The sequence below is a fragment of the Dermacentor andersoni genome, chromosome 3, assembly GCF_023375885.2.
Source record: "Dermacentor andersoni chromosome 3, qqDerAnde1_hic_scaffold, whole genome shotgun sequence".
NCBI lineage: Eukaryota > Metazoa > Arthropoda > Arachnida > Ixodida > Ixodidae > Dermacentor > Dermacentor andersoni.
Window position 1 is genome coordinate 3,415,996 of NC_092816.1, and position 11,604 is coordinate 3,427,599.

Sequence of the window (11,604 nt, forward strand, 5' to 3'; positions counted from 1 at the left end):
AAGAAATTAAAAATATATCCGTATAAATTAAATTAAACTTTGCTGCTTACTTCCGTTGCCTAGCGACAGGCGAACCGGCGAATGACGAGCCAGATGTTTGCGTCATTCGTCAGACACACCGCCGAAGCGAGAGAGACCAGCCGCGCATCTGAGCGCTGGCCTGTTCGGGCACCCGTCTGCCTGTTTTTCTATTTCGGGATTTAGCCTGGTTTGGTGGCCTCCCGGCGAATTATTGCGTTCATTCGGAACTTCGACATGGCTGCACTGCACTATTGGACTACGGCAAGGTGAGAAACTTTGTTCGACAGTCTGCGACGCACTTCAAGCAATTAGGCTTACTGCCCGGCACCTAGGCTAGACTTGTGACGCAGTTAACGAAAAACAGCGTGGCCGTCGTGGAGCAGTTAATTTGAATTAATGAATCGTACTGGGGGATGTTTGCGACGCTTCCTAAAAGCCCCAATATTATTTTAACTAATTTCGGTAGTTTTTGGGCACGCTAGTCGCACAGGATGCTGTGACGCAGTTTCGCGCGTACTGAATTTTACTGCGACAAGTTTTGGCGCTTTCTCTGACTGCCAACATTATTGAAACTAATTTCATTACTTTTTGGGCTACCTCTCGAGCGCAGTGGGCGCGCCTGGCGCTGTGACTCGGTTAGAGAAAATCAGCTCGGCCGTGGTGCGCGGTTTCGCGCTTTAATGCACTGTCAAGTTCATGAGGCTTTTCTTTCTCTGACGCCCAACATTGTTGAAAATTATTTTCGATACTTTTATGTTATGAGGCCCGCTCGCCGCGCCTGTTGTGACGAAGCGAAAAGCAGCTCGGCCGTGGTGACAGTTTGGCGCGTACTGAATCTTACTGCGACAAGTTTGTGGCAATTTTTATGTCCCCGCAACAATTTAAGCCTTTTTTCGGTACCCACGCTTGTCGAAAACGCGAGGAGCAATCGTCAAGAGTGATAACATGGGAGTGCGTTGCTTGCGCCTGCAGAACGCACAAGAGATAAGCCAAGGAGCTCAAACACCAGGAACTAGTAACTCAAAAATTCTGTCTTCTGAACGGCCCCCACGCATTTTGTCTTGAGTGCGAGTAGAAGGAATTCTGCGAGCGTCCAGCATGCTCTGGTTAAGAGCCTGTCTTGTGGCCACCTCTGTGTATTCGTAGCGTACTATCGCGTCGGTTGTAGCCAAGTTCGCGAAACGCGCCGTTGCCCGCGCATTCGTGCTATTAAAGTGCAGGAAATAAGTATCGGGAAGAGGGGAATGCTTGGAATTAGGATGTGTTTGTGGTGTGTACGGTATTGCTTGGGATGAGTCGTGTATTTTCTACGCCGTGTGTGTAAATACGAACTGCTTTTGTTTGTAATGCCGCCCACTCGCCACTTTCGCACGCTTCGCCTCTACTGGCATTATTCTTACATGTTAATACCAAAATAGCGCTTGAAATTTTTTCAGCTCACGTCGTCTGGTGGAGCTTCCTGCGGAAACTGCTGCTTACCTGATGCCACAACGTTGGATGAATGCACAAAAGCCCGAGACGAGCATTTACAAAGAATAAAATAAAGTTAATTTTTCCTCATTTCACAAGGTGTCTTGCGTCTTTATGAAATTGCACGTGGAACATATTCAATGGAGGCTTGTGAAGATCATTCGCAATCAATTTTACTTTAAAATATGATTTGCAAATAAATATTTAATAAATAAAAAATAAATATAAATATTAGCTGCAAAAGCAAAAAAAGAATAAATAAATAAAACGGAGCCGGCGTGACGCGCACCAGCTTGTATTCAAAACGCGCGCGCACATAAACGAAACCGGAAGTGTGCTTCAGGTTTTAACACCCACGGCTTGGTGCGCTGTAGTCAATTCGGCCGCTGGGCTCTATGGGAGTGTCCGCTCTTGTTGTATTCCTTTCTCTATGTCGAAGCGCTCGTGGATACAACCTGCAACATAGACTGCAGTGTACTAGAGTAGGCATAGTGGCTAGCAAAAAAATCCGGAAAATCTTTGCGGCCGCGAGGTGACGCTACGGACTCTTTCACCAGCAAAAATGCAGGCACTGGTCAATGCCTACATTGCACTGATTCATGCCACCATAAGTTTCTCACTACATTACCTAGAGGGAAATCTGGCGCTGCTGCGCTGTGGTATGCAGCGCAGCAGAAGGAGCAGAAATACCTATACAGAAAGAGCGTTGACTCACAATGGCGGAAAAGAACTAGGAAGCTAACCAGTAAGTATGCCAGACACGAGGACGAAGAAAGAGAGCATTAAACGACAGGTTAAAAACGCGGAAGGTAAAAATTGGATAAATTCAATGGAAAAGAAGCATAGTGTGGAACTATATCGATGCTGGAAACAGCAGATCAGGAAGGAAGCGTTTTATGATAACTCAAGAGGCAGTGCCCTACTCTTTGAAGCTAGATCAGGGTGTCTTAGAACGCGGAGCTATAAAAAGAAATTTAACGAAGAAGAAGGCACATGTACTGTGTGTGGTAAATATGTAGAAACAATGAAACACCTCATACTAAAATGTGATGGTATCAAGCCCGATGTCGATGCGGCCACAGTCACCCTTCCTGGGGCCCTAGGGTTCAGAGGTAATAATAGTCATGTAAATAAATATGCGGTGGAAATTAGCAAAAGGCGATTGGAGGATTGGTGGCTCAAAAGCAGAGAGGTGACATAAGGTTAAAAGGGTAGGAAGACGTATTTAAAGAAAATCGAGAAATTGAATAACGCCCAACGCAGATAAAAACAAAAATAAAAGGCAAAATAAAAATCTGAGCATGGTGGCAACTGTCATCGCCCCGTTTCAAAGGGGACGCTCCTACCTTCCATTTATCCATCCATGCATGAGAACGTAGAGTTTCTGATAGAGTTTCCTACAAGAATTTTGTAGGAAACTCTATGGAGTTTCTCACTACATTACCTAGAGGGAAATCTGGCGCTGCTGCATGCATGGGAACTAGAGGGTAATCTGGCGCCACCGTCTATAGGAGTTTCTTCAGGGGGCACCGTGCCGCCACGGGAATGACGGCATATGTGTCTGCGAGGCTCGTGTTTGGCTGGTCTAACATGTGGATATGGCTATGCAAATAACGCGTTCTCAAAGTAAAATCTTCATAAAATGTTTCCATTCACGCATATTACATCTTTACTCACCCACGATGCATGACCAAGCGAAGAAAAGCAAGAACAGACGACCAACTGTTTCAAAGTGAGCGCGAACCTTGTCGTCTGTCCTCCAACTTTAGCGGCCCGCTGATACTTTTTACGTAACATGTAGTCGTACACATAGAGTTTCCTACAAGAATTACTAGAGGGAACTCTGGCGCTAGTGTCTACGGGAGCTGCAATGAGAGCGGTTGTCCCAGCATGGGAATTATGGGAAGTACATGGATTTGCCTAAACTTCGTCCTTTTGGCTTCAAACGGCATTGTGACTTTGTTCACTCGTCATTTTCAACAGTATAATGCGGAATAAATAATTAAATAAACATCATTAAAATGGCCCGACGGCAGGATTCGAACACGGGTACTCTAGCACAGAGGCCTGATATTGAAACCATTACGCCACGGACGCACGTATCGACATGCTAGTGAAACGCCCTTATGAATTTATCGCGGGCATGCCAGTGCCTTGAGACGCTTGGCGCGTTTTGATTTGGCCACCTGGACAAGCTCAATCGTTGCGATTAATAGAAACTGTACGCGTTCCCGGCGTCTTCTGCACTTCGAAGAATATAGATTGTGCCGAAATATAGGACAATAATATTTATATAGCGTAATATACAGAGCCACAAGAACGTCTGAATCCACAAGCACGAAGATCAGACAAATCCATGTACTTCCCATCATTCCCATGGTAGGACAACGACTACAGCGCCAGAGTTCCCTCTAGTAATTTTGTAGGAAACTCTATGGCCGTACACACAATAACAAGTTCTCATAGTTAAACAAAACATGGTTTCGCGTAATAATAAAGCTAAAACAGCTTTTTACGTGCTGTTCTAGTAGAAAATGAATCATTGTGACAGACGGAACGGTACTTGCCAAGCGCGTCTTCAAGGTGTCCTGTCTCTACGAGAACGATGCCAATCCGGACCCACAATATACCGGTATTCCCATGCATACCACAGCGCAGCAGCGCCAGATTTCCCTCTAGGTAATGTAGTGAGAAACTCTATGCATGGGAATGCCGGTATATTGTGAATTCGGATTGGCATCGTTCAGGGCACGTTGAAGACGCGCTTGGCAAGTACCGTTCTGTCTGTCACAATGATTCATTTTCTACTAGAACAGCACGTGAAAAGTCGTTTTAGCTTTATTATTACGCGAAAACATGTTTTGTTTAACTATAAGTGCTTTTTCACATCTGATATTCACATCTGGCGTTTCCTCGCGCGTCGTTCGTGCTTTAGTTTCCCTCTTAAAACTCAACTTGATACGTTTGTGGTCGCTACCTATACTTCTGGAGCCCTGTTCATCTATAATCATGGCTCCTAATCTATCGTACATCCTATGTGACATTAACGCATAATCTATTGTCGAGTGTCGACCCCCTACCTCCCATGTTATGATCCCGTCACACTTTTCAGTAGAGTTACAGACAACTAAGTTAAGCCTCTCACACATATCCAGCAGCATGTTACCTGTGGAGTCTGTGTACCCATCCATATCTTCAACATGCGCATTCATGTCTCCTAATACAATTACTTCACATCCTTTTCCTAGCTCATTGATGTCCGCTGCTATACAGTCCAACATTTATTTGTTTTCCCCTTTTAGCATTTGATCCTGTCCAAAGGTATACAAAGCCTAGAAGTGTTTTCGCCCCTGCTACTTTTCCTTTTAGCCATAAATGCTCCTTGCATTCCTGTTTGACCCTTTGCCAATTTGTATTTTTATGAATGAGTGCTCCAATTCCCCCACCCTTTCTGCTACCCTGCACTCTGTTGCAGTATTCCCATGCATAATCAAGGTTACAGGGCGGTTGTTCCATGTCCCAAAGATGTGTCTCTACAAACCCATAAACCATTAAGTTCTCCTGTCTTAGTTGTTCTTCGATTTCCTCCCATTTTAGCCTATTTCTGCCACCTTGCATGTTAATGAACCCTATGTCTGACTTAATTTGGCTCTTGCGCTTATTCCTGTCACCTCTCCTACAGTACCGATGTTTGTGTGTTTGTGGCTCCTGCCTCGAATCGTCCACGCCTACACTGCTTCATTCAGGGCTCTGGGTCCCCCTAAAAAAGCTGTTGCCTGGCGACCCATCCTGCCCCCTATCCTTTTGCCAGTGGCACCACTGTAGTGAATGCCATCCTGCACAAAAGGCCGGAAGCCCGTTCCGTACACGTCCCTGTTGAAATCCATCACGCTGTACCCGAGTCGTCCGCTCAGACTCCTAATGACCTGATTGGCCTCAACCACCCTCCTTTCTACCTGGTAAGCCTGGCCCTGGACCTCCGGGATAGTGCATATGGTCACATGCACCCTCCCGGAGGCCTCTCTAAGCTTACTCAGCCCAGTCTCAATGTGCCTCTCAAGGTCCTGGCTTCTCCCCTTAAGCTCGTCATTGAGCCCAGAATGCATAATGATCAAGCTGTCGCTCTCCGTGCTGACCCCAACTACTTCCCGCGCCTTGGTCATTGCTTCCGCCATGCCCTTGCCCGCTTGCGCCTCCACCTGTACTCGTCCATCCGCCTTCACTCTCGCCATCACGCCCTGTTCGGCCCTCCCCACATTGGAGTCCCCTATCACCAGGACCCTTCTACGTGCAAACCGTTCGACTGCAGCCTGTGTCCGCTGCCCCTCCCTTTGCGCCCGCTGGCGCCCCAGTGGCTGCAGCGTCACCTCACTCGGGGCGCGTTGTGCAGCTTCACTATAACTACGCCGTTTCACCGGCGGCGAGCTGAGGACGGCTTGCTCTGGCTCCCTGCCTCCCACTTCGCCTGTAGGTTCTACCCTACTTTCTGAGTTTTTGCCAGCACTTTGTTGTCCTGACCCGACCTTCTCCGCTGCCCGCGTCTCCAGCGCGTCGAGCCGCCTTTCCAGTTCGGCGCTCCTTTCTTTTTCTTGCTCAAGCTCGGCCACGGTCCTTACTAACTGCGTGGCCTGGGCACGAAATTGTCAACTTTCGCCTGCAGTTCTACCCGCTTCTCCTGTTCCTCCCTCAGGTCTGCCTTAAGCTCGTCGAACTTAGCCGCCCAATTCCCTTCCAGTTTTTGGACGGCTTCCCCGACGCCCTCGCACGACCTGCACGTGAAGCTAGACCCCTCCGCGTCTGCTGAATTCTGGAATTTAGTCTCGTCGAGGAAGCACCATCGCAGGCACTCGTCGCACTGCACTTGCTCCCCGTCCCCCTCGGCCTTCACGTTCTTCGATTTCATCGCTAGGCCTACGTCCCTAGGCCCAACGAGCATGTTCGCCAAATCACTCACGCAAAGCCGACCTCGACCGCTATACCAAACAAAAATAAAGAATTATCACTCCCTACTCCATGTAAGAATCCGAAGAGCTAGCTGAAAGAATTAAAAAAGCCTATCAAATAGGTCCCTCCTACCACGCCTAACGGGGGAGCCGCCAGACCTAGACAAAGCCGGTACGTTTACTACTCCTACCAAGAATTCAAAATTTGCGCCCCTACTCCATGCAAAAGAAAACACTTCAAAACACTAGCTAACAGGGGCGTAGCCAGGGGGGGGGGGGGGCTTATGGGGCTTCAGCCCCCCCCCCCCCCCGAAATTTTTTCGTGCTGTCCATGCACCGCCGACAAAAGCAACACCCGGCGCCGGAAATCATTCTGGATTTTGTCTGGAGCATCTTTTTCACGCGCGAAAAGCCATTTCACCGCGAAAATTGCGAACTCGGGCTGAATTTCGCGGCAACGCCCATGCACCGGGAGTCACATAGGCTCGCCGCGGCATTTCGCGGAGGCCGCGGAATCCACACTCTATCATGGAATTTACGGAGCGCGTGGATATCAATTCCCAAACTTTATGGGTATAAAGTTCTCAAAAACTTTTGATGTGAAAGGTGCACTGACATTTCCAAACGTGTGCTCTAGATTTTCAATTGCGGAACTTTGTAAGTTTAATGCTCCCATAAATATTTGACGCCAAAGGTGCGTTGACTTTTCCAACGTCGCACATCGGGCCATGCAACGAGACAAGCCAAATGAACACACTATCAGACAAGTTGACAAAGCCTGCAGCGAGGCCCGATGAGACGAAGCGTTGCGGTAGTTCCCTCGTGCCGTCATGTCACATAAAAAAATATAATTTATTTTTCACCTGCGCCAAAGCATCCAGTGAAGACACTAAAGTCAGCCAAGGCAACTACGCTCTTATTTATTTTTTTCTACTTTGACTTTTAATCGCGAGGACACATTGAGCCCTTTAAATTTTTTTGTTCTCGCTCCCCTACCCGCGCGCTGCCAGAGCCAGCCAGAGCGCATGCGTTTTTCTCGTGTTGCCCCGACCACCGCGCGGCGCACTTCGGTGCGCTTTCGGTTTTCTCTGGCCGAGTGCATTTTCTCCTGGCAGAGCTTTGGACGCTTTCTAGCTAGCAGACGAGAAAAAGAAACAATGGTCGCTAGCCGCCATCACTGTGGAGACTCGACGGATTGCAGCGCGTTCGCTTGAGCGCAACCTCTCCAGAAAGTCTTGTCTCGCTGGTGTAGGATACCGAGCAGTATGCGCATGGTTCTTGGTGGACAAAGCGTCTCGTGTTTTCTTCGATATTCCTTTAATAGCCATATCAGTTGCCCAAAGTAGGCATTCTATTGTGACCAACATACTTCGCGTTTTTTTTTTTCATTACGGTGCCCCCACCCCACAAAAGGAAAAAAGAAGCGTTGTTGCGGTGCAGCGAATTGTCGCATAGTGAAAGTGCTATTTTGTTACTTCTTTTGCGGAACGTAATGGGCCATGGGACGCTTCAGCTGCCGGAACCTCTTATTATATTATTGCGATAGCAATTATATGGACACTCTAGGCGCATTCCTGCCGTCGCCGTCGCCCTCATGTTCCGCATAAAGTCCAAGTGCGATAGCATCGTGACCCCGCGCCCCCTGCTGTATGTGCGAGTGAAAGCGTGTGTGGGGGGGGATGGGTGAGCCGATGATAGTGGCTCAGTCTTGTGTGCGCAAGGGTGAAAAGTGAGGCGCAAGCGCGCCACCTTCCGTCGCGCGCGATACATTGGGGGGAGTGGATAGAATGGGGGCAGGATCTAGGGTTCTGTGAATCTGTGATTGCGCAACATGTTTATTTGCCTTGTTTGATGCATTATATACGTGACTTTTTCTTAGATACGTAGATTTATTGGAGACTTACTTATACGTATGTTTAAATATCTTGTTGCGAGGTTTTCTGTGTACGTGCAGTTAACTTCGTTTCCAGTGGCACTTTTTTGCCCTTTATCCAGCTGTATCTTCGCATTTGTATATTCCATTGCATCTTCACATTTCTAATGTACGAGGGCGAGTCAAATGACAGTGAGCCTACCCACCCCGCGCAATTATGGTTCTGTTCATTATCTGCAAGGCCTGCGCGCAGCACACAGGCATCTCTCATTTACAAAAGTGGCACGTAGGTATGAGGGTAAATGTTCTTTAATGCTCTCATACACTGGGTTGAACATGGTTGCGTGCCGTAATGGACTCTCCAGAAGTTGAGCAGCGTGGTACCGTGAGGTTTTTGACAGCTGAAGGTGTTTCCCAAAAAGAAATTAGTCGCCGTATGGCTGCCGTGTACATGGAACATTGCATTTCATTGCCCACTGTGGAGCGTTGGAACAAACGGTTCAAAGAAGGACGTGAAAGTTGCAAAAGCGATCCGAGACCGGGCCAAAACCATCGTGCAATCACCCCCAACAAAATTGCGAAGGTTGATGAGCTGATGAGACAAGAACGGAGGACAGGCATCGATGAACTCGCAGAGCGTGTGAACATCAGTCACGGTTCGGTTCACACCATAAATCATGAACATCTCGGTTATGGGCTCCTGTGTGCGCAATGGATGCGCAAGATTTTTAACCACAGCCCGAGTACGAAGAAGATCAGCTCTGCCTTTACTCATCTGATCCGGTATCACAATAAAGGTGACGATTTCTTGTCTGCAATTGTGATCGGAGACGACCCATCATGCCACTACTAAGAGTCTGAAACACGTCGGCAAAGCTTACAATGGAAATATTCAAATTCACCTTCCCCAAAGAAAGCAAAGGCCATCATTTCCGCCAGAAAGGTGTTGTTGACTTTTATTTTTAGATCGTCAGGGGCCATTACTGATCAAATTTGCTAAATCTTGAGAGACTATCAATTGTTTCCGATATTGTGAAACGCCGGATCGGCTGCGTGTCACAATCAAGAACAAACTACGTGGAAAATTGGCGAATGGGGTCATCTTGTTCCACGACAATGCCCGTTCGCACGTCGCTGATGCGGTTAATACAAAACTGGCAAAGTTCAAGCGGGAAACGCTGCAGCATCCGCCATACAGCTCAGACCTGTCGCCTTGCGACTTCCACATTTTGGGGCAACCGAAAAAACAGCTCAAGGGAACCAGATTCGTCTCGGACGATGTCGTGAAAGTCACTTGCAGACGTTTTGAAGCAGCAACCCAAGGAGCTTTATGAGACGGGAATTGCGCGACGACTGTTTAGTCAATGGGACAAATGTCTAAATGCTCCTGGGGGCTACATTTAATTAAAGTAACCCGTTTGTTATATATTCGCATTGGCTCACTTTCATTTGACTCGCCCTCGTATATTCTTTAAAACTCCTGCTTTTTATACGTGGTCTCTGTTGCGACTATAATTTCAGTGCAATTACTCACGATACACGACCGGTGACAGCTGCTGCTGCGTAGTACATTGGAACAAATGGCAGCGTCATTGAGATTTTTCACTGGCCATTGCATATGTACAAGAATGTAAACAAGGATCTTGAATGACACACTGTCATTAACATATTTGTCCTCAACTTGTTCATTTCATGGCCCTTACATTTTTCATATCAGCGGCATGCACTGCTTTGCTGGCTTCGAACTGATGTAGTTCTAAAGTTTGTGTGATATTTTCTTTACTTATGAAATAGACAAAGTACATGGAAGCATTGACGTCAGTTATGTTGGACACAATTTTTGGCACATACGAGTATATTCTTTTATGAAAAAATGCATATTTTACTTGTATTGACAGTGCGTAGCGTTCAACAATTCGTTTGCAGCATCTTTGGCAATGGCAATGCAGTTACTATTCGTGTATTTGATCCTTAGGCAAATTGTTTAAGAGGAAGCTTTAGCTCGGGCCCTACTCCGACGCGGCCTATTCAAATACATGTAAAACGCAGAAACGGTTTTCTGAGATAACTCCTGAATCGCTTTTAATGAAATTTGTTGCGTTTGAGAGAGTATGTTAAATTTTAGTGTCTGTTGGAAGCGGAATTTCAATTTAGGGGCTGAACTTTGTTTAAAATATTTTGAAAATTTCAAAAGTTTGAAAAAACATAGAAGCACGAAGTTTAAATATTAATAGCTCCGCCTCAAGAACAGATATCGCGGTTCTGTAAACGGCATCCATTACGCCATTCAAAGTGGACAAATTCGATATGTCAATTTGTATCTTACGTGAATTGGTTAGGTTATGTACAAGGGTTCTGCAAAAGCCGTATTTCCATAATACTTAATGTTTTGAGACTCATGTGTAACACATCAATTTTGTCCGCTGTAGATGTACTATTATGTACAATTCACAGAATTGTGATATCAATTTTTATTGCTGATTTACAGAGTTGTAAACTTAATAGTTTCGTTTTCTGAAAATTTTCTATTGTTGCCACTTTTCAATAAAACATTGACGACCTAAATCGAAAATTCGAAACAAGCAGTCACTAGAATTTTAAGTTTTTCTTTTAAATGCAACAAACCTCGTCTAATTTGGTGCAGTGGTTGCCGAGAAAAACGAATACTCCTTCTACATGTATTTAGATAGGAGCATCCGACCTAAGGTTTCCTCTTAAGGAGGAGGTCCACTTGCAACGTGAGCCCCCCCCGAACGAAATTTCTGGCTACGCCACTGCTAGCTAATAAAGATAAAAGAGTACTTATAGCGTCCTCGATCACCTTGCCCCGGAGTTGCCCCGAAACCCAGAATGGTGCGCTTTGCACCGCCGTGGTGGCGCACTGCGGAGGGTCAAGATCGAGGACAAAACTGCACCCCGTGCAGGGTGCTTGCCTGCAGCGCTACATTGCCCCTGGTGCGAAAAACGTGCGCGAACGCGCGCGCGCGCACATTTAATTGTTTGCAGGTGCTGAGCATCTGCGGCAAGCGCTCGAACCTTGTCAAACTGCGTGCTCCGACATACCTGGTTGCAAGCAAACATCAATGGATTTTCTAATTAATCCTGACGACCTGTTCAACGAACCTGTCCACTTTCGGCCGCTCTTCACCAGATTGTTTTTGGACGAGGTCGATCAGCATGTCGTCTTCGCTGTCAGACGAACTTGAAAAAAAGCTCATCGATTGCAGCAACTAGGAGCGCTTCCTTTCTCATTGCCGACATCTCAACTAGCTAACTCTGTCAACTTCGTTGCAACCG

General features: G+C 46.8%; 1 protein-coding gene and 1 long non-coding RNA gene across 2 annotated transcripts; one reads left to right on the forward strand and one right to left on the reverse strand.

The window, feature by feature from the left end:
- Window positions 1–113: 113 nt before the first annotated feature.
- LOC129382168 (uncharacterized) lies at window positions 114–1,589 on the forward strand. Its single transcript, XR_008610252.2, has 2 exons — window positions 114–287; window positions 1,458–1,589. It is a non-coding gene; the product is annotated as an uncharacterized lncRNA (long non-coding RNA).
- Window positions 1,590–5,219: 3,630 nt separating this feature from the next.
- LOC126520784 (uncharacterized) lies at window positions 5,220–11,388 on the reverse strand. Its single transcript, XM_050169564.2, has 2 exons — window positions 11,371–11,388; window positions 5,220–5,846 (listed from the first exon to the last, which is right to left on the reverse strand). Exons 1-2 carry the CDS (start codon window positions 11,386–11,388, stop codon window positions 5,220–5,222), a joined length of 645 nt encoding a protein of 214 aa, XP_050025521.1.
- Window positions 11,389–11,604: the final 216 nt, after the last annotated feature.